Source organism: Biomphalaria glabrata, chromosome 14 (assembly GCF_947242115.1).
Source record: "Biomphalaria glabrata chromosome 14, xgBioGlab47.1, whole genome shotgun sequence".
NCBI lineage: Eukaryota > Metazoa > Mollusca > Gastropoda > Planorbidae > Biomphalaria > Biomphalaria glabrata.
The window spans coordinates 37,458,485-37,482,821 of NC_074724.1; the positions used below are offsets into that span (position 1 = coordinate 37,458,485).

A 24,337-nucleotide genomic window follows, 5' to 3' on the forward strand; every position below is an offset into this window, starting at 1 on the left:
GAATCATTGACCACCTACGCAAAGCAAGAGAGAAAACTGAACTCCTTCCATTTGAGATGTCTCCGTAGGATCTTGAATGTTACATGGAAAGAAAGTGTGCAATACTGAGATCCTTGCGTGATCAGGTATTCGCAGCATCTTTACAGCCCTCAGACAACGCAGTTTGCGCTGGCTTGGACATGTTCGCCGGATGGAGGACAAGCGCATCTCGAAAGTCATCCTGTATGGTCAACTCGCGACTGGCACAAGAAAAACTGGTCGCCCCCACCTCCGTTACATAGATGTAATAAAACGTGACCTCAAATCAGTGAACATCAATACTGACAATTGGGAAGACATAGCTCTGGACCGCAACAGATGGAGAGAGAGACAGTGACCAAGAAAGCTATGGACAGTGAAAGTACATGGGTCTCAGCTCAGGGAGAAAAACGTACAATCCGAAAAACGGCCAGCTCCTCTACCACCGAAGCAAAAGGCACCTTAACCTGCGCTATCTGTGGACGAAAGTGTCTCTCCAAAATAGGGCTCCACAGCCACATGAGGAAGTGTGCTCTGAGATGAATCATAGTCGTTCTACGACTGAAGGAGGCCAATGAATGAAAATATAGAAAAATAGAATAATAAACACAGATAGGCTACAGCTCTGAGGCTATTAGTGAAGTTCCACCAGTCCAAAAACAAAACAAAAAAAACAACTGGGGTAACAAAAGATACTCCAACAAGCGATAACAGCTTGAAAAATTGTATGCCTACAACTCAAAATATGCCCTCGAATACAAAAGTGTCCTTTTGATAAAGAACGAAATTTAAAAAAAAAAAGCGAAGCAGCGAATAGAAAAACAAAATGTCACGAAATTTAGGAGGGACTGAACAAAAACAACAGTAAAAAAAAAAAAAAAAAGCTTAGCGTACCAGCTGTAAAGGACCTCACACCCTCGAATAATTGTAAAACTAAAATAATACAGGCATATCGGCCAAAATTAAAACTGGCCAGTTCAGGTGTGTGGTCATTACTCGATCACTTGTAACTAAAATTGTTTATTCTACTTTGGCCGGCCACTTCGCAAAATGCCGGGTATTCCCTGGCCAATGCCCAATATGTGGATTCAAGTCTGTTAAGTAAGCATAAGGTTGCTGTAACGATAATTTTCAGCTTGCTGCTTTTTCAAGAAAATGCCCTGCCTTCGTCACATCTGTGTGTGTGTGTGTTGTTGTTTTTTTTTTTTACTGCAGTTTTATTGTTAGTATTATTCCTCGGCTCGTGCGAAGCAGAACGTTTTGACACCGGCATTTTGGTGCTCAATGTATTAGAATCATTATACATTTTCATGTATTATGTCTTTTAAAAAATGATCCTTTTCAATGCTTTGTATGTTTTCGGACGTCTCCAAGCGAGAGTGTGGCGGAAATGGAATAAATCGCCCTGGCTGTCTACATGTCAGTGTCTACCAAGAAGTGGTTCTCCCTACCCTTCTATAAAGATCGGAGAAATGGGTACTATACAGAAAGCAGATACTTCTTGAACGCTTTTCCCAATGACGTCTGCGCTCCTCCAGGAACATACGCTGGCAAGAGCCGCAAGACCGCATCACAAGCAGCGATGTTCTTGTGAATGCGATATGGACATGATAGAGGGATTGCTTATAATAGTTTGACAGCGACGTTGGGCAGGGCATGTATATCGTACGGGGGACGACCGTATGCCAAAGGCAATCTTTTGGTAAGACGAAAGATGGTTGGAGTCTTTGGAGCAAGTATACAGCCATGCTTCACGCCATTCTTTACAGAGAAATAAGCTGATATGTCACCATTGTATCTGATTTGTTTCTTTTGAGACTCGTGCTGTTGGTTCAAAATAGTAACTTGGAAGGCATCCGATCCAAGATAGTATCCTACACACGCCATCACGTACTCACTATGTGTCAGATGTTTTGGTAGTAGATTCTAGTAGTAGTAGTTTTTTGGTAGTAGATTCTATATTTATAGTAAATTTACAATAAAGGTCATTCATGCAAGAGATACCAAACATTGTATTGACCGGGTTTCTTAATGTGTTAGTTTGATTTTTACATGAATTGTTTCAGACACGGGAAAAAAGTTTGACCTATTTTTAGTGAAAGCAGACGTGTTATTGCAGTTCATGCGCGCACATATTTCTTTTCGATCATTTACTTTTTTTTATAGAAATGTGCTTCAGTGAAGTTCAGATATTGGAATAATTAGATTCTTCAACAGATTGGATTATTATAATCATACGGGTATTACAGGCAAAGTTTGGATTATATATTACGCAAAGGTAAGATTCTTTTTCTTAGAAGCTAAAAAAAAATGACATGAACCTCCAACTTCATGAAAAGATCTATTAAAAAATGTAGGCCTAAGTCAATATAAAAAAGACAACTTACAAATAATGAAAAAATAATAATACTGTATAAATGTCTCTGTCTCTCTTTCTATGTATAGGCCTATATAAAGCAATATATATACAGATCTATATACGCAGGGCTTTTTTGTGACGGAAGGCATCGATACGGCGTACCGGCACCTTTTTGAATGTGGGGAAAAAATTTTACTTTTCTTGTATTTTAACGTATATTATTAATTTATTAGTAGTTAAAAGTTAGGCAATCAATCACTCAGTGAAATGCTTATTGTTCTATTATAGTACATTATTGACACGAGACATAAATTCGAAAATTATTTGCATTACAAAGAGAGCAAAAGATTCCAAACAGATGCATATATTCTACTATTCGCATACTATGAATAACAGCACAATAAACCACTTTTTTTAAAGGCAAAACAAATCAAAGTCGATTAAAACTATTTTGTCATCTCAAAAAATTGAGAAACTATTTTAAGCTTACTTTATTTATGTATCATCATTTGTAACTGTAAGTGTTCTTACATAGCTTATATCAATTCACCCTATCTTAATGTTTTCTTGAGTTGATTGCTGAAACCTAACCCTTCCTGCCATAAATAGGCCTACTGCCAGTGGAAGTGTATTTTCAATGTACATTGACAATCAGTGAGCGAAGGCTTAATCTAAGCCTGAAACATAAAAATAGTGATATTTCTCAAATACAACATGCAGCCCTGATTGATAAACTGACAGTAGACTATAATTAGCTACTTTATTTCAATAGTCAACCCTTTTACTGCTTCGATCCTATGTGTAATTTGACTGCAGCAATTTGAATATTTCGGGTTTGATATAGCTAGTGTGTTGTTGTTTTTTTGTTTTGTTTTATCATTGTATGTGTGAAGTTTCAAGTTTTTTAACAAATAAATTGCATTGAACCCAATTACTTAGTTTTGCTATAGCTTAATTTCATAAAATCCAACTAAACTTGAAACCGAACTTTAGATCCGACCGAACCGAACATTAAATCGAATATCAGCATGTCAAAAAAATTGGGGCATCTCGATTCTTTATTCGTGGTTTTCATTCTGTGGTAATTATACGTTTCCAAAAGATTCAAAAGGGACTAATCAGCTTTTTAAGTTTCGGAAATTTTCTCTCCCGCCTTGTGTCCTTGACATCAAATGTGACACAGTCAACTTCTATCTGCATTGTGGGCAGTCTTCTTAGCCACTCGGGTGGAACCATGCTCTTAATTTAAGCATGTGTGGGTTGACCCGACGTTTTTGATTCGCAGAGAAATTGTGTCTATTTTAAGGAACTATACAAAAACATTAAACGATAATATGAAACACAACAAAGTGCGTTTATATAAGTGCTTGTAGCAGTAGTGGAGGAAATGTTGCTTGAAAGAAGAATGCAGTTAAAACAATTACAAGGCGAGTGTAAAAAAAAATAATTAAAAGTGGGGTTGGTGAATCGTGTAAAGCAACTCCGCTAAATTCTTGGTATTTGTTCGCGGTCTTTGTCAGGATTCTTTATTAATAAATCGGCTCGCAATCCCTCCCACAAAATATTTAGAGGTTTTAAGTAATTAATTAGCACCAAACTATACTTTGTTACTAACAGGAGAATCTTTGTTTTTATAGTTTCAACTTAAACAGATATATTATAGATAGGCCTAAACATTTGACAGACGGTTCGAAAGCGTTAGCCTATAGATCCTATAGTTTGCCGTATTGATATCTAGATTTATTGATCTACACAGACAGTTATATGCTCAGAGCATTCGGGTAATCAGCCCTAGGGAAAAAATGTAACACTTTCATCCACATCCCTCCCTCTCTGCTCTAAACTGAACACTAAAAGTTGGACAGTAGACCATTAGTGTGTTGGATTGGTCAGATAGGCCTAGCGTGTATAGTCGATGTCTCGATACGTTGACTAGTTGCTATAAATGATGAAAAGACTGCCTTGTATTGAGTAGCGAACAAATAACATTTGTCAAGGAAAAATCTAGATCTGGATGTAATAAAACGGTTGCCTGAGCTAGCCAGGAAAACCAGTGACTTGGTAGAATTTAGGTCACTGGTTAATATGCATGACTTAATGCATGATGTGTATGACGTAATCATCTTCTTTTTTTTTTTTTGAAGTAACGTCTGTATTGTATAAAATAAGATAAAACGGGACCTCAAAACAGTGAAAATTGATACTGGGAAGACATAGCCCTAGAACGCACTACGTGGAGAGAGATGGTGACCAAGAAAAGTATGGACAGTGAAAAATCATGAACCTCAGCTCTGGAAAAATAAATCGTGCTATACGAAAATGTCCGGCTCATCTAGATAGACCAACAAAGCGAAATATGCCACCTTAACTTGCGTAAAATGTGGACTGGAATGTCTCTCCACAATAGGGCCCCACAGGTATATACATGAAAAAGTGTTCTGCGAGAATAACCTTAGTCGTTGTACGACTGAAGGAGGCCAACACTTTTACACAGGTCAAGTGTGTCTTACCCCGCCCTATTTTTGAAAAAATGGATCTAGCGTGCAGCAGTTACGTGTGTGTAGGATTTTTGTAAATTTAAGATCTACTAGTGACTATTCTAATATAAGCTATCAGTAATACCGCGCTAAGATAATTATTTATTCTTAAACTGTATAATTATTACTGATTTTAAAAATAAAATTCGAATAAAAAAAACTGTGTGTCCTTGAAAAAAAAAAGACCACGCATTTCCCCTTTGTTAGCACCTCCTACCAGCACAGCTCTCTCTCTCTCTCTCAATATATATATATTGCCACAAAGCGCAATGTGTTGCAAAGACACTCCTTTGAAACAGATAATAATGTCATTGCAAATGGATAAAATAATACACTCAAACACAAACTCTATTATTCTGTTTACACCCCCTTTCTCCTTACACAATTTCACTTTCCAACATTTTCAGTGTAAAGTAACAAATCTCAAGACTCAATCCAGGCACAGCCATCAGACCAAGTCAAGACACACTAGAAAAAGTTCAGTGAAAGCGCAACACACAGGTATAAACCAGGCCATCTACACAGCCCCAAAACATTGCTCTAGTTTTTTTTGACAACAATGATGCTAGTGGGAGGAGCCAATTATTGATCGACCAAGTAGCTAAGGTCAAGCCGTTAATGAGGTCACAAACACTAAGCATGCTGGTACGTTGATGCTTTTTGTATGTGTGTGCGACAGACACTGAGCGTGCTCGAAGATACGTTTTTTTTTTTGGTCATCCAGGTGGCTTGGAGAAGGCGGAATTTATCTAGATTTAGATGTATAGGTAACACAGTTCACAAGCTATCATAGCTTTTTAGCCCCCCCCCCCTCCGGAAAAATATTCAGTACTGACTTTGGGGCCTTATTCTTTTGTCAGACACTGACTGTGTTTAATATATATAGACTATATAGATTATAGATACTTAGAGTAAGATAGAGCAGCCCATGTTTTGTTTTTAGGTCAACCAGGTAAACTGATGTGTCCTCGAATGCCTAGGCCTAGGGGATGGCGGGATTATCTAGATCTAAATACTTAATATAGACTATAATCTATACGTAGATCTAGATTAGATATATAGTCTATTTATAGTAGTCTAGATACTATAATACTAGATTTAGATATGTTCTTAGAATCTAGATCCAGAGCCAAATGCTACATTTAATGATTTTTAATCTAGATCTAGATGTATTGTATGTCTAAATCTAGAGCTAAATCATTCCCTTTGGGTGTCGAATGACTATTTGCGAGGGGTCGCCTAAGATAATTTTTTTTTTGGGTGGGGGGCTATTTTCATCGGAAGTTGTTTTTTTTTTAAATATATTTCTGTGTGTCTCTAACGCAGCGGTTCTCAACCTTTTAAGTTCGGCGACCCCTTTTTACAATCCCCCACTCTGCCGCGACCCCCCCCCCACACACACACATACAGCAATAATAGAGTAGACAATAACAATCCATATTTTCGATGGTCTTAGGCGACCCCTGGCAAATGGTCAATCGACCCCCAAGGGGGTGGCGACCCACAGGTTGAGAACCCCTGCTCTAACGTGTTGTAACAAGCATATGTGTTCTATAGTCGAAATACATTTATACTTTTAGATGACGTTGGTTTGGAAAATCATTCAGATTATATTATTACTGGACAAATTATGAAACGATCGTCAAGTATCAATAACATAAAAAGTGGGAGTAATAGAGATAGATCTAAGAACACTGACAAATAGCCAGGAGATACGAATGACACTTAAGTGAATGTATCATCAATGAAAGTAGTCGTGATTTTTATTGGTAGTTACTTCTTTCTTTTCTCTTTTATAATTGTTATTTGAAAATGTTTGTTGCGGACCACATCTTCGTTGTTGCAGTATACTTTTTCAACAACCGAAATTACTGTCGATTAATTGCATCGTAACGCCATTGCGGAATGAAATATTTCTATGGAGATGATCTAATCAGGTAAATCACATTTACCTCAGCCAATGAACGAAAAAGATTGTATGGTTGGGGTCGCCGTCTAGTTTAAAATTGGATTAGGGGGTCGAGGAGCTAAAAAGGTTGAGAACCGCTGGTCTAGTCTATATAGAATTATAGATCTAGATCTAGCTCTTTATCTCCCAAGCGACGATAATAGCGTCGGTCATTTTTGTAAAAGCCGATTAAGCGTCAACATTGTCGTCGGTGCAGTTAAACATCTTTGTTTCGTTCCTATTCTTGGTTAATGATTTTAAATGCTTATATTCTAAATCTACGTGATTTCCGCTTGCAGAAGAGTTCACGGTTTACTTCCTTCAACGTGGTTTTAATATTTACAGAAAGTCGTCTTTTTTTTTGTTGTTGTTTATGTTTGGAAATGGGTCGATCCTCTAAAACTTGTAGATCTAAATTATATTCAGATCAACATGTAAAAGACCTTATTGATTCAGATAACAGTGATTTGTTTTAACTGTTCATTGTGATAGTTTTACTAGTTTTAGTGTCAGTGTTACTAACTAATGACTAATCATGACTAATGAGTAGTAGATCTAATACTTTAATTAATAGTCTGTCTAACTCTAATAACTGGTGACTGGTCTAATACTTATACTACTAACTTAGTCTTAGTAACTAGTAGTACTGTTAGATCTAGATTATTCTAGATCTAGATTTTTGATCTGAATCTGATAGTTCATAAGGCTTATGATAAGCTGATGAACCTGCCACGACCCTCCTAAAAACTAGACATATTAGCGCAAAGAATACATCTAGATTTCTAGATTAATCAAGCTAGATTCTGGCCTGTTTCAACAAATTTGAAAAATGCAGAGATACGTACTAAAACAGAAAGCAATTTTACATACAGTAACATATATTCCTTCCAATAAGATTATAAGTCTAGATCTACTAATTAAGAACATTTTGCAAACTAGAACCTTGTTGATCATAGATCTAGATCCATTACTCTACTCTGGGCTACTCTTTTTTAATGTAGCCATGTCTGTGTCTGTATCACCAAACTAGAATTTAATATATTCTGGCTAGATTTATGCATGCCATATGCTTATCTGTATGTGTAAACAAAAAATATATTATTTTAAAATATTTACACTGTCTTCTTTCTTTTAAAATTTGATTATACTTGTGATAATGACATAACAGTGCATGCTATATCAAACATGATTATAGACTTTCTATATGGATTTTGCTTAGCAGATAGACTTACAATATATCAGGCTTTAAGCACTTAGCTGGATAAAAGAAGTAACAGAAATGGGCCTGTCTTTCTAAAATGAGTTTAGAGAGAAAAGTATTTTATCAGCAACTATATACCAGCTAGACCAAACTTTTTTTGTCATTAGACCAAAGATGGCCCACATTTAATTATTTATAAGAAGTAAGAATGATTATCACATTTTCTTAAACGCAACAAAAAAAAATAATTTTAAAATAAAATACCACTACAATTTTAAAACTATACACATCCAGGGGTGGACTGGCTATATAGGCATTCAGGCAAATGCCCGGTGGGCAGGAACCCAATTGGGCCAGTAGGGGCAGTGGAAGGGAAGCATGAATGCCACCAAGACTAGTAGTAAACTGTAAAAAGATTATATAATACTCTTTTATAAAAAAAAACAAAACAATCAGAGCGTCATGATTGTCTAAGCGTATTAAAGGGCTACTTGTGTAATGCATTTTCCGAAATAATGTAATAGCCTACATCTGTATACACAGTGGCGTAGCATCCATGACGTGAAACGGTTTAATGAACCTGGGCCCACGACCAATAGGGGCCCATAGCCGCAAGTCATTCATTGCGCTTGTGTCAATGACTAACAACCAAAGCCCACTAAAAGGGAAAAAAAATTAAAAGATGATTTTTGAAAAAAGCTATCCAAATATCCTCAATTTTGTATGTATGCCTAAGGAGCTGCTTTCATCCCGCTTATCTAAATGGTGACTAGCCTAATCACAATGTGCGTTAACAACAACTTAAGCTTGATCTTGAATGATTCCGTCAGCTTTGTTCAAGAAGTTGCTGCTGTCTATTCTTGGTAAAAAATGCGTATGTGTTTTATGCTCACAACATAGCAAGATGGGGTGTCTTAAATCTAATATGGAGAGTAAAGTCTCTATTACACTTTGAAAAGTTTTGTCCTACAATGTGGTCATCAAGAAAGGATGCTCTAACAAAAATGAGATTCAGTTATTTTGATGTGCTCAAGATACTATACTCCCAAAAGGAAAAAGAAGGTCATGAAGCTACAATTAGAGTGTAATTAGAAACATTCAACACCGTTGAAATGAAATGATAACGACCAGAATACCAATAACATGGCTTTATTCCACAAAATTAGACCACAGTAAACAGTGAATGAAACCAGCACGTCTCGCATAACACTGATGCAGTCTATACACACACATACACACTGGACATGAAACACACACACTGGGCATGACCTTCTGACATGCTGGACGCACGCAGAAAATCAACTCAGTTACACTACAACCTTATTTGTCAGCTTATCAAACTTAGCATAATGATTTTGAGGAGATGTATAATTCGATCTCCCTCATATGGCATGTTGGGGGCCGGATTGCATAGAAATGCCTGGGCCGGTTTTGACTTCCAGTCCGCCCCTGTACGCATCCATCAAAGACTTAACAGTTTATTAATATTCAATAATTTCCAAATTTATCAATATTGCTGATATTTATGTGTTGTTGTTTTTTTCAGTATAAAACACAATTAATGGAATTTTTAAAAACTTCTTTTACAGATGCTCAAGATGAAAGATGTCTTAAGGACAATTTACTTTTCAAACCTGAAACCTAAAAACCAAAATATAAATACTCGGAATCAGGTAATTGTAATGTATAATCAAAATAAAGTATGTTTTGAAGTTATGTCCTATTCAATTTATATGATGCATATGTCAATGTGTATTAGCAGATTGCAAACTAGAACTAAATTATGGACCGGTTTCCTTTTTCACCAGTAGTGATTTTCCTTTTATACACCATATCTGTGATCCAACCTTCAAAAGTAGCATCTTAGTCTTCGTACAAGTATTACTTCAGTCAGTACAAACACATTGTCCTTAACACAGATCAACATATTTTAATGTAAAATACAAATATTCCAAATTGCTTTCTCATCAGTAAGTTAGAAAAATATTCTACTAACATTTTGTAAAGGGATTCGATTAGGATAAGGTACTGTTATAGTCAATAGTTTTTGGCACATCAACATTTTATATAGATTGTAGAAATGATGCAGGGCTTAGAAAGGCTAAAACTGATCAAGTTTATATTCCTGTGTAAGATGCATGTCATAGAGAGGGATGTAATCTAATAGAATTGAAGTTGTTATAACAAATTAGAATAAATCCATTCTAATCTGACTTCAGAATCCTATGCAACTTGAGCAAAGATTTAACATAGTAAAAGTAGATCTGAATAAGACTGATTTGGTTGTGTTTGTCAGGGTGAGAAAGTTTTTAGTTCATAATTATCAGCTTGCAAATTCTTCATAGGGTAAAAAAACAAATACTTGGGTGGACACAGATCTTGAAAACTGCTTTAACAATTTTCGTACAAATTTGACCATTTAAGTATAACTTGGGGAAAAGAATAATCAGCTAATTGGCGCACTTGAAAACTCTGGTTTGACCTTTATATTTTTCAAAATATAAATATCTTACAATTAAATTTGGTCTGGAGGTCTAGATAATCTATATCCTGAATACACATACATCAGCAAAGTATTCCTGCATATATTCATGTTTGTTTGTAAAATGTTTTACATGTTTCGGATGTTCCTTCAGAGTTGAAGATAATTACTTCCTAGTCCAAACCTCCCGCAGGATGACGGCAGATGGGAGTGGGCAGGGTTTGAACCTGAGACCATCGATAAGTCTGAACGACAGTCCAGCGTGCAAACCACATGACCAGGCAGCCATCCATCAAAGAGTTCAATTAATAGAATATTTTGCAAACTAGAACCTTGTAGATCATAGATCTAGATCTATTAAATGCTAGTCTAGGTTACTCTTTTTTAATTTTGCCATGTCTGTCTGTATCACCAAACTTGAGTTTTATATATTCTGACTAGATTTCCTGTGACATTTTACGTCTAGAGAGACGATCTTTTCCCTTTGCAACTTCCTGTGTGACTAAAGAGGCCAATCCTTGATACACACCTGCGATTGCAGGTTGGGCATATGTAATCACCATGCGCTGTTGCATTTTCACCCTTCTTTCTGCTTCTGTTGTGTATGACATCTGCAATCTGTGACCCTTCCTTTATGCTCTCTCTCCATGTGGATCTGTCCAGTGCCACCTCTTCCCAGTTGCCAGTGTCGATTTTGAAGAGCTTCATGTCACCTTTGCATACATCCGTATAAAGTAAAAGTGGGCGACCAGCGGCTCTCCTGCCTTCTATTAGATCGCCATACAGGATGTCCTGTGGAAGTCGACCTACTGGCATTCTACGAACGTGGCCAAGCCAGCCAAGGCGTCTGCTGCTGATAACAGAGCGGATGTCCTGGCACCCTGCTCTTCGTAGCACTTTTTCATTGGTTATCTTATCTTGCCACCTTATTTTAAAGATGTGCCTTAGACCATGAGTAGGCTGACCATGTTTCACTTCCATACAGCAAGGTGCTCAACACACAGGTCCGGTAGATTAGGGCTTTTTAGTACTGTTAGTCAGCAATATGTTGTCCCAGACTCTTTTCTGCAACCGTGACATGGTGACCATTGCCTTGGCTATCCTGTTATTAATGTCTTTATCCAGTAGAGTGTTGCTGGATATGATGAAGCCAAGGTAACAAAAGTGATCAACTATTTCTAGTGGTTGGCCATTAATGCTTACTTGAGGTGCAGTGTTTGTGTTTTGGACAAGTATCTTAGTTTTGCTTTGACTGATGTTTAAGCCGAACTTCTGGCAAGCAGCAGATAGTTTGTCAACCAGAGACTGTAGCTGAATATCAGAATCAGTCACAATAGCTGCATCATCAGCATACAAGAGTTCCCTGATGAGTAACTTCTTAACCTTGACTAGATTTATGCATGTGCTTAACAAGGATTTTTCAGGTATGGGGGGGGGGGGGGTGCGCCTTGGGGCGGGTAAAAATTGTTCCTTTTTAAAAGATTTATTATCAGTAATTAAGAGCAAAGTAATTGCTCTTACAAGAAGTCATCAGCCCCATAAGAAAGAAAGTCTTTTTAAAAAAAATTGTTGTTTATTATTAAATCTCCTGTATGTGCCATGGAAGGTAATTTTTTAATTTTAACTATTTTTAAAGGTATTAACTATCCACCTCTTGTGAAAACATTGGCTACTGTCAAGGCTTACATTGAATCTCTACCACTTTTAGATGAGCCAGAAATGTTTGGGCTCCATGAGAATGCAAACATAGCCTTTCAGTTGAATGAAACCAATGCTATACTTGGTAAGTCTTTGTTTTGCTAATGCTAGTATAGAAACATAAACAGGCGCAATTTACTGCTATATTATAATATACACACACTTACACTGGTTTTGTTCTGAAATACTTTAGTTTAGAAAATAATTCATTGTCATATAATCTTTTTTATACTGCTTTATTATGGCTTACAACATTGTAGCCATTGTTACATTTATATGTGTATTTATGTTTATGTATGTTGTGTGTGTGTTTGTTTGTTTTCTTGTAGTCTACCTTGTTCTATTGTTCAGTATGTTCACGGTTTACTCTTAAGTGTGTCAGTTGTGTGTATTCACTGTGTATTAGTCTCTGCTGGTTGTTCTCTCCTTGTTTCATGTTAATAAAAATGGAGTGTAAATTTTAAACATCAGTATTGTTAGTGTATTTAACATGGAGGCAGCTTTCTAAAAGTTCTAAACTGGAAGCTGTAAGTAAAACTAACTTTAAACCAAGAATTAACCCTCCACCTCCTTTAAGTGTGAAGAAAGGGTGTGAGGAATGGAAGCTTTTCAAGCAAATGTGGCTGAACTATTGCACTATAGAGAGAATAAACAATATAGATGAAGAGTATGCCAAAGCACTGTTCTTGCACACTATTGGCCCAGAGGCATTGGCAGTATACAACAGCATCACCTTTAAACCAAAGCACAATGTTCAAGACATAATATGTGCATTTGAGCAATTTGCAATTTTTGCAACCATATGGAAGAGTCATTAATAAGAGACTGAATGGTAGTTGTTGGCATCAGAGACACAAGGACAAAGAAAGAACTCTTACAAGAACATAAACTAACACCCAAGACTTGTATAGAAATCTGCAAGGCAAATGAAGCTGCTGACTTGCAACTAAAGGTACTAGAAACAGGTACATCTGATGCCTCACCTCCTCAGGATGAGGCGTTCGCTGTTTTGTCTCGCAAAAATATTCTACAACAGAATGCTGCTCATAAACAGCGCAAATGTAAATTTTGTGGACAAAATCACCCATTTAAAAAGGAACTGTGTCCTGCATGGGGTAAAATATGTAATATCTGTAAACAAAAAAATTGTTTTGGCATTCAATGCAACCAAAAGAAACTGCAATGTGTACAGGAGGACAGTGATGATTGTTATTCATTATCTTCTAGTGATGAGGCTGTGCTTGCTGTACAAGGTGGACCAAACAATAAGATCATAAAAGCTGAAATGATCATAGCTGGTGAGAAGATTGTGTGTCAGATTGACTCAAGTGGGAAGGTACAACTCGTAGTGCAAAATCCAAAGACCAACAAGAGATATCGTGTTGATTTCGTGGTTGTGAAAGATGACTTAACTCCCCTGTTAGGGAAGAAAACGTCAGAAAAAATGGGACTAATTACAATAAACTATCATACTTTTGAAAGTGTTGATAAGCCTCTACCAAGGTTATCGACAAAAATAGTTGAACAGTTCTCTGATGTATTAGATGATCAGCAGGGTGAATTACCTGGTGTTGTACACTTAGAAGTGAATCCTGTCATAACACCAGTTACATGTCCATCTGGTCGTGTACCTTTAGCTATGCAGGCTAAAGTAAAGTCTGAGTTAGAACTGCTAACAGAAAAAGGAATCATTGTGCCTGTTGATACACTTACTGACTGGGTCAGTTGAATGTGATTGCAACTAAAAAATCTGGGAAACTCCGTATCTGTTTAGATCCTTGTCCTCTCAGCAAGGCACTTAAAAGAGAATGTTTTTCCCTTCCAGTAATGGAAGACTTGCTTCCTAGAATATCTGAAATCCTTTTCATATGTTATACTTTTATGCAAACAAGGTTTACTATATAGTAACTAAAGAATTTTATATTTACTGATTTTTAAATTCATATTAGTTAAAAGATTATTGGATATTTGTACATCAAATCCATGTCTAATTTATAGATCATCTTTTTATGAACAATTATCAATACAAAAACAGAATAGTTTCACCAACTTACACTAGAATCCAACTAAAATTCTAATCAATTTACACTAGCATCCAACTCATATTCTTATCAATTTACACTAACATCAAACATATTTTGCTTTTGATCTTACTAGAAAAGTTTTTATGAATATTTACATCTTACAAATATCCATATGTTAAGCTTTACATGTTCATTAAAGACTTACTTTGCTAAGTTATTGGTTTTCCTTGTTGATTAGGCAACTCGTTCTTTGCTGTAATGGCACTAGGGAGGAAGAGCCCTTTTTTAAAAATTCATATGGGGAAATGTGACTTTCTGTGTATTTTATTAGATTGTGTTTTTTTTTTTATCTGACAAAGCTCACAAATATAATTGCTCTATAATTTAAAAAAACAACAACAAAGACTCACATATTTTAACTAAGTGCAGTGATAAAGAAATGGTTTTAAGCCATTAACCTTAGTCACTGTCTCATATCAAGAAACTTGTCATAAGTTTTTTTCAAAGAATCTTGTAAGAATTTACTTAAGTGTCATATTACTCTTTAAATTACAGGTCTTATGGTGTTGTCTTATGGGAACTGTTGACAGAAGAAGTACCCTACAAAGATGTGGATTCTTCTGCTATCATCTGGGGAGTGGGAAGCAATATCCTTCACCTTCCTGTTCCAGGCACTTGCCCAGAGGGCTTTAAATTGCTGATGAGGCAGTGCTGGTAAAGTATTTTTATCTGCTTATGATTTAAAGAACAGTTTCTTTTAAGATAACAAGCTAGAGATTAGAATGTTATGCAGTCTTAGGGGAGATCCTTTTTCCAGAAGCATGCTTTTTTTTTTGGGGTGGGGGGCTATATATGCTTGCAATCTAGCAATTCACAATAGCAAATACATTTTTAACAGCCATCCTATCAACAATTTATCCTGCCATTATAATTTTATAATTGAGACTTTAACATGTCTAGTTTTCCCTTTTTTTTGTTTCATTTTGTCAGATTAAATAAAAACAAACAAACATTGTCTTTCACATTAGAAAAATTTCAATACATAAAGATTAGAGGCTTAGGAAGCTCTAGAAATCACATTTTAGGATCAAGTTCTAGGATCATATTTCAGATCAAGCAGGTGCTTTGTAAACAAAATTCAGATTGAATCAATTCTCAGATTTAAAATTCTAATCAAGCCCCTTTAGTTAGCTATCCAAGGGGTTTATGCCATAGAGCCACACATCCCACAATTTAGTATTAAGACATGTACATTAAAGGATGCAGCTTAGGATGAAACTTATTCATTAGTCACAAACATTATCCAAATATAAATCCCTAGTGCACCATGTCCTTCTTTCTTTTTGAAATTAATATAGATCATTGAGAAGGGATATAATGAGTAGATAGCATTGTATAAAAAAAATGTACAAGATTTAAATTCATTTATTGATTAAAATGAAAGGATATGTGAAGTGTAATCACTTTTTTTTCAATAAAATAATTTGCACACCAAACCAATGAGTAATACCAGAGAATGTAATTGTATTATCTTCCATAAAAAACATTAGCTTACAAAGATGGCAGGCTGATTCCTAATATTGTTTCATAAACTTTGCTATGAAAGTTATCAAAAAGATTTCCAAGGTTTACCTGTTTATTAATATCCTTGATTAAGAGAGAGTTAAAACAAATAATTAATAAGGGGAATATGTTATAATATGTATGAGACTAATCAGATATTAAAGAAACATCACAGATTTGAAAATTTGCCTTTTTTTTTAAATATTGTAAACTTTGTTTCAATAACCTGAATGATGACTGCAACCCAACTTGTATTATTTTCAGGTATTTTATGCCTCATGGTATTACAGCGGACCATCAAGGAAATATTTGGTTAACAGATGTAGCAATGCATCAGGTAAAACATTTCTTTGTTGTTCTTCTCAACATGTGTTAAACAAATTGAATTGATCTTATTGACAACATAAAAGCTTTAAAAAAAACACAAGAATTCTAACACTGAATATTATAGCACTTGATATCAGATGAAAAAAAATGTAACAAAATAATTAATTTGTTTTAGTTATGTAAGATTGATTTCCTTCACTACTGTACTTTCTTTTGGTCTACAAATTAATACAATTTTGTTTCTCTTTAGGTTTTTAAAATACCACCAGGTCAGACTGTACCAAAAATGACACTAGGACAGAAGTTCCAACATGGTGAAGATACAAATCTTTTTTTGTAAACCTACTGATGTAGCTGTTCTTATGTCTGGAGAGTTTTTTGTATCTGATGGGTAATACTAGGCTTTGCAATTAATTGTAATTATATATTGTGTCAGCAAATATTGCTTTAAATAAATGAGTCCATTGATACTGATTAGGCATTAAAAAATATATTTTAAATTTGAATTTTGAATTATGTAAAAATAATCAAATCTTGATTGTTTTATTACAAGCCTACTTTTTGTAAAACAGGTACTGTAATAGCAGAGTTCTGAAATTTTCCAAAGATGGAACTTTTTTGATGTCCTTTGGGAAAAGGAATGTTCAGTTTGGTGCAGGTAACTTCCTAAATATATATCTGATTATTAGTTTGATGTGCATGATTTTCAAGTCATGTTTCATGATAACAATTTAAAACTATAAAACCAGATACCATATGAATTGTATTCAATAGCCACATTTTGTGGTATGCCCTTCGAACTCATCAGGATTGTTTTGAGTTTGAACACTGCCATCCCCTGTCATCCTGCAGGAGGTTTGGGTTAGAACATAGTTATGTTTAGTTCTGAAGGAACATCCAGAACTTAAAAAAAATATTAAACAAAATAAAGATTTTAAGCTAAATAAATTAGGTTACATAAATGTGCTTAGCTTGGTTGGTTTTTCCCCTTATCAGCATTTTATAAAGTTCAAACTATGTTTCTACTGGTACATATTAATAGAAGATGAGACTTCATTATTTTGTAAACAAAGAAAAATGTGACAATATCACCATTAATATTTTATTGTAGATTTTGGTCAGTAGTTTGCTGCATTATCAAACAGCTCATTTTTTGTTCTATAGGAGGTTTACTGTATGCTGTGAATGGTCCTGCTTTTGATGGCCCCACTGATACAACTGTCCAGGGTTTCACATCAGACATAAATACTGGAGATTTGTTGGAAATGTGGAATGTACCAGATGTAAAGTTCTATTTCATGTGACAACAAAACTCAGCTTAGTTTAACTACAAATAGCTAATCTCTCTCATTGTAACATAATTTATCAAAGTTATGTTTTATTTATTTATTCTTATTCAACTTTTACAAAGTAAAAATGTTTTGAATGTATTGACCTCGTGGGAAACTACATTAAAATCTCCACTATCTTTCAGAACATGCGAAACCCACATTATGTAGCAGCAGATCCAGTAACACATAGCATCTATGTAGGGGAATTGGACCCTGAAAGTGTTTGGAAGTTTAGCAGACCTGTTACAGTACAGTCAAGTTCACAGCATAACAAAGGTAATTAAGGAAGATTGCTTTCACATTCACCTGGTAATGAATGTTGATGTGAATGTTCATTTGTAAAGTCTGTTAATAGTTTATAATTGGCTGTTAAAAAGTTTGCATCAGTATTAATCTAAATATGTACTTGTGATCTGTACTACTCTCTGAATGAAACGTCCTGGACTCTTTTATTGTCTATAATTTTATCACTTTCCTTAGAGACATGTAAAAGCAAATTGAATCCGATTAGAAGTGCAAGCGATGATTGTAATACAGAAAGAAAATCTTTTCAATAATTGAATTTATTGTGTTGAGTGGTCATTGTGAACTACTAGCTTACTCTTTATTAGAGCAAAGAAAATGGTAGAAGTAAAATAACTTAGACTTTGCTTCGGCTCAACTGAAGTTTACAAATAGCTGTGTAGATTTTTCAAGAAATTTCCTAGTTTCATAAGGTGAAAAGTAATTTGTGTAGACATCTTAGGAAAAGCTACAATGCCTTAACTTTATTCAATTTTATGCCACAGTTGAGGAAAGTACTCAGAACCAGTTACTGTCAGCAATCCATTGGACCAGAGTGAAACCAATACCACAGAGTTGTCTGAGGCTATCAAAGATAGCAGTGATGTCTCTCCCTCTGTCATCAATTGGCATCTTACTTGTGGTACCAGTCATCTTGTTGCTACTTCTATAGTCAGGGCACATCAGTCTGGTGTTATAAATTTTTTTTTAGTTTTAGTTTTTAGCTAGATTGAATGAAATTTAAAACATTTTTTATATTATTAAATTACAGAATTTTTAATCCTTTCCTCTAGTTTAATGATCAATACTATAAAATGAAATAAAAATTATTGGGCGGTTTATAATATATTCAGGTCATTTAAAAACCTTTACAACATAACAGGCATTTCATTTTTTAAATTCTTTTTGTTAAAATTTGGATGTTTTCTACAATTTAATATTTGTTCTTTCTTTTTTTTTTTTTTCATTAGGAAAATTTAAATGTTATGGACATGGAAAGAAGGGAAAGGTTTTTAACCTTAAAGGCTTTACTTGGAATTCTCATAAAGGCTTTGATAGACTTAGTACTGAGGAAAGTGATCATGAGGTTGACCCAGATGATTTAGATGATAAAGACTATTTGACACCTCCCAAGACGAATAAAGCATAGCCTCAAGTTCAAGGCTGACTAAATTGTGTAAATTAATCTTTTTTTTTCTTTGTTATTAGTTGTTCATATCATAATATTCTGCCATTACAGTCAGGGTTTAAACTTGTTTACAAGTTGAATCTGATACCAACTAAATCTCATAAACACATAATTAACCATAGACCCACCTCATGTAAAAAAAAAATGTTTTACATATTTCGGATGTTCTTTCAGAGTTGAAGATAGTTTACTTCCTAGTCCAAATCTCCCGCAGGACGACGGGGGATGGGAGCGGGCAGGGTTTGAACCCGGGACCATTGATAAATCCAAATGACAGTCCGCACGACCAGGCAGCCATATTACATGTTATTAGTTGTAAGTTGTATTACAATAACTAAGTGATTTTGAGCTCATAAAATTTCAAAATAAAATTATAAAATGCTTTTGTCATTCTAAAAAAGAAAAAAAGATTATTATGTTGGATTTTTTTTGGATAGCAAAGGCTATTTGACCTTTTTATTTCAATATGTGATATCGAAATTTTTAATTCATTAATTTGTTCAATATTTGTCGAAAGTTTGCCTTTGAATAAAATATTTATCAGCATTATTATCATTTAATAAGCATATTTTGTTTTTTAATTTTATGAATGATTTGATGTTATAATGCCAGGTCATTTACAAAGCACACGCCTGCCAACTTTCTTTTTGCAATGATTCTCAAAACTTAATTAGCTACCAAATGATTGTTTGCTCACTTGGTTGTGATGATTCAACATTCCTGTTATGTTCCACCATTTCCTTCTTCAATTCTAAAGCTGGCTTTATTTCATCTAGTGAACGTACCATTAGTGTTAGTGACCCTGGCAAACTAGCCATTTTATGCACAATTTTAAAATGTTCATATGGATAATATGGTTAGTTTTTTTATAGCATTTTTGACTACATGGAGTTCCAGACAACTTTCCATGTTGCTGGTCCCTTTCTCATGTCATTATTAAATCTTATTTAAAAAACAAAAAAAAACTTGTTAGATGGTAACATTGTCCAAATTGTTACTAGTTTTATGTAATGTGTTTGAAAACTATGACTTCCTTAGATTGACTACTAGACTCTCATTCATGTATTGCATTTCTTTATTTTAAAATCTTGTTAAGGCTTGTTTAAAATCTCTCGACACTCAACTTTTTATGCCATATTACAATGTTTATTTGTTAATTCAATTGTTTAGTCAAATGTTTGTTTTCCAAAGTGTTACTATTTGGTGCAATCAAAATATTTAGTGGCATTTTACATACAAACACTGGTAGTTGAAATCAGTAGCACATTTTAGCTAATTTCTGATGAATCAAAATAAAAATGTCATGATATAAAAATAATTTTAAATTTAAAAACCTATATGAAAAAAATTGTATTTTTTGTAAATATAGTTACAGTTATATTGAATAGAATTATTTATGTTAGCAACTTTTGAATGCATCACATAATTTTAATTTGACACAGAAACTGAAAATCATTTCAATTAAAGATTGTTGACTGTTGTTTCACCTCAGATGAATTGATTACATTTTAAGAGGTTATCAGATATTTATATTTATGACATACAATCTTTTTGTTATGTTATGAGTTGTTTTTGTTTTTATTTTCTACATGTTCAGGGTATAAAGTTCTAGTGCATACATACGTAGATTTCAACCCACATTTTTTTAGTTCTTACTTATGTATTTACATACATGTACTAAGAACTAATATGAAATTACAACTTAATCATTTTTTGTGTGATTTTTATGTATTCGAACCAATTTTTATTTTAAATTAGCACAAGTTAAATCTGTTGATCAGAATTTTTTTCCTTGGTAATAGTTATATTTATACTCAAACCCATTTGATGTTACTTCTGCAAAGATTTATAGACACTCAGAGGAAATGATATTAGCATGGTAGACACAATTAAACTTTTATTAAGGCAGAGTTTTGGAATTAAAGCTAAAATTTTAAAATAAATCAAAAACATTGATAAACAAGCTGTTTACTGCTAGTTTAGTGCATCAATCCATTGTCTGCTTTTGATTTAGTCTTTGGTTCTTGATTTCTATGCTGCACTGTGTCAATAACTTTACTTTTTTAGAGCAGTTCTATTAATCTCTTTCAAATACTATTTGCTTATACTAATCAGAATGTAAGATTTAATGGGTTTGATATTTGTTTCAACTGGTGATGGTCCCCCTAAAGTATTGTATTAGTACTTCAAAACTTACTTATGTACAGTTTCATTAATTAATTATATTTTTTAGGCTGTTGAAGGTTTATCAATTGATTTTTTTTTTATCTGGTGGAGACATTTAACCATTTTGTTTTTGCCACAAAAAAAAATTGAACTTGTCTGTTTTGAAAAATGAAATCAAAAGTGAATGAGCACCTAGTCTTTGAAAGTTCAAAATATTTGTACTACTTTATTGATGTCATGTACTCACATAATATTTGTGTGTTAGTGTTTGTCTTAACATGTTGATGTTGTTTTGTGATATCTATATCAACATTGTCTCTTGTTGGTGGGGTATGCAAGACATTGGTTCTATGCTGTTGGTAAAAATTTCTCATCCTTCATTGACTTCCAATGTACTCCACCTTGCACTTAGAGTGTTTTATGGAGTGCTAGAAATCTAAAAAGTATCCCAGTCATAATAGAAGATTTTTAAAACTTACCACATTTAGAGCATTTCATTTTTACTTTGCTCTTTTTTTTTTATTGTGTATGTTCTTAATTGTAATCAACATCTGACAGTGCTACATAATGTTTCATTTAATGACTGAGCATAATGCTTAATTTGATTTTAATGTGGCTAAGATTCAAGAAACATGTTTATAAGTTCATTGCTAAAAACACCTGGTGCAGAGTCCATGTGTATTTAATCTCTGAATGAAATGGGACTAACAATGACTTTCAAAATAGGGATGTCATTTGTTTCTCAAATGTTAGTAGCATAGAAAACATGGACTGTGTGGTCTATTTATCTTAATGTGTGTTTGATGTATTGTAAGTGATCATATGTAACAGTTATGGGTATAGAGAATAAAATACAAAATATTTAACTCATTATGTTGTTTCATTTTTCTTAAATAGATGACAAGACTTGAATTAATCCACCATTATGAAACTGCCAATCATACCTGCTTAAGCACAATTTAAGTTCCCTCAGACTGACTTTATTAAAGCTAATCTTGAGATAAAAAAAAAAACTTGATCATTTAGCTTTAAAAAAAATAATAACATGCTTCTCTTCAGGTTAAGAAATTAATATCTGATTAATAGTTAATGAATGTGAGGGTAGGTTATGTTGACAGTGCAGTGTGAATAATCAAGATCAAATAGCTCTTAGACCTGAGTGGAGTTATGTTTTGAAATTTCATACCTACATCATAATGAGAAAGTAATGTTCTCATTTCACTAATTAAATATTTGAACCACAAAGCAAGGAATCTTTAAATGCAGACAAATATCAAGTAATTTTTGTGATTATTTTACAAAAAGGAATGATAAATCTTCATTTTCATTTCTTAGTTGTAAAACATGTAAAGAGATTTAAGTCAATTTGAAACATGAGAGTTTTGATACCTGTTGCTGAAAAACCTCTTTACCTATCCCTTAGTCTGTTGGACCATTGGGGCACCATGCAAGATTTGTTCACCATCTTTCTCCTTTCCACTAGTCTTTTACCTTAGTTAGAACCTCTTTCAATGGCAGGCCCATCTATTCTTTTATGTACTTTATCTTTCCATCACTTTCTTTCTGCCTCTTCTTTTTCCTGGTAATTTTCCCTGAAGGAAGGTCTTAGCGAGCCTCGAAGACTTTGTAATATAGCCATAGATTTTTAGCTCAAGTTTTTTTATGATAGCAGGTCATCATGGGGTCTAATCGCTGCAGTAGCCCTGCCTCTAATATCTTTGTGATGCGGTTATAAATGTGATACCTAGGATCCTTCTGTAGCAGCTCAATTCCATTGCTAGGATCCTCCTCTCTAGCTCTGCAGTCAGTGTCCAAGACTCACAAGCATATTGTTATAAACCTGGTGGTGGAACAGATGGGGGTAGTGGTGTGTGTGTAGTCAGCCGACGCAAATCGCCCCAGTCCAGCGCAGGACGAGCGGTCAACTGTGACCAGTGACAGTACATGCTAGTTCGGCAACGACCTGTGTGTAAATATTACGCACGCAAGTCACGGCGATTGTGATCATTCTGAGTGGTCAAGAACGTTCCATCCGATTCTAGAAGGCCAGTAGAGACAGTATATAAGAGCGAGTGTGTCAGAAAGACTGGACTTCACGTTACCTCGCAATGTGACCAGTACGAGGCGAAGTTAGAAACAGTACGGTGTGTGAATTCAGGCGGAGCAAGGCTAGGTTTTTAGACAGTTTGTGTAATATTGTTGCCAACTGTAGAGTGTTGTATTGTATTTGAAATTAAATTGCTACTGTTACTTTGGAGCCCTGAGTTGTGAGGTTCTTTAAGTTCGTTGTGTCGTGTGGTGCAGTTTGAAGAAAGCCTGGATAGCGAGATTCGTAACAATATAAAACACTTGCAGGTAAACATTGAAAAGTAGGCATGCTGATGCCTTGGTAGTAAGGGCACCTTAATTCCCTAAGTAATGCTGCCTATAATATAGCTTTAAAAAGAAAAGGACAATGGGCATTGGTGAAATCGAAATTTTCAAAACAGGATCCTTTCTTTACATTCAGCAGCTCAAAGGTAGATCCAAAACATTTTTTATGGGTCGAAAGTCGAGAGGCACTGAAGAAAGGGTCGTCCAAAGCAAAGCTGGCTGCACAAGGAAAAAAAGGCCACTCTTTGGACATCCTGCTAATAATAATAAGGCTAGTCTTAGAGTCCGAAGATCAGTGAGGAATGCAGTATTTCCCATATTTTGCCACATCCAGGCAAAGCATAACCATTGTCCGCAGATGGTCGATTTAGATTTTCTTTTCGCCGTCTGCGTTTGTCCTCGACAGCAGATTTTCTTTTGGTTTTAAAATGTGTATCCCGCTGCCTTCGTAAGTGACCTCCAGCTGTCTCGTTCTGAGGCCGCATGCAACCAGGTGCTCTCTTCTGTCAGCCAAGGAAAGTTGACGCCCAACCTGGTCTTTGAAGCGTTTCCGCGGAAAAAAAATGGGGGTGGGGAGGATTTAGATCTAGTTGCGCCATACATCTAGAATCTATGTAAGAAGAATAGATCTACAGAAAACTGACAAAGAAAATGAAATTCGGGATATTAAAATACGTTTAATCTTTAAATTAAATAAAACCTATTGATGTATTGAAAAATATCCTTGGTAACTGATAATTTAGTTTAATTTCGTGGCTTTTAAAAAGAAAAAACTTTTTAAGCTTACATACAGTCAACTCATTTGTTTTGAAATTACGAATAGACCTAGTCTCCTACTC

The 24,337-nt window shown here is 34.7% G+C and overlaps 1 protein-coding gene across 11 annotated transcripts; it reads left to right on the forward strand.

The window, feature by feature from the left end:
* The first annotated feature begins 2,151 nt into the window (after positions 1-2,151).
* On the forward strand, positions 2,152-21,991 carry LOC129922792 (peptidyl-glycine alpha-amidating monooxygenase B-like). Of its 11 annotated transcripts, XR_008774650.1 has the most exons (13): positions 7,195-7,324; positions 8,085-8,265; positions 9,653-9,736; positions 12,182-12,328; positions 14,823-14,981; positions 16,095-16,167; positions 16,408-16,548; positions 16,730-16,815; positions 17,322-17,440; positions 17,632-17,764; positions 18,277-18,413; positions 18,742-18,947; positions 19,134-21,991. XR_008774650.1 is itself a non-coding variant. In XM_056010104.1 (12 exons), the coding sequence occupies exons 7-12, from the start codon at positions 16,469-16,471 to the stop codon at positions 18,874-18,876; spliced, it is 690 nt and encodes a 229-aa protein (XP_055866079.1). In that variant the 5' UTR covers positions 7,186-7,296; positions 8,082-8,265; positions 9,653-9,736; positions 12,182-12,328; positions 14,823-14,981; positions 16,095-16,167; positions 16,408-16,468; the 3' UTR covers positions 18,877-21,991. The 11 variants fall into 11 exon arrangements, 10 of the variants coding, with proteins under 10 accessions (XP_055866086.1, XP_055866084.1, XP_055866085.1 ...); XM_056010104.1 differs by having other exon boundaries at positions 7,186-7,296; positions 8,082-8,265; positions 18,742-21,991; XM_056010106.1 differs by having other exon boundaries at positions 7,186-7,296; positions 18,742-21,991.
* The last annotated feature ends 2,346 nt before the right edge of the window (positions 21,992-24,337 follow it).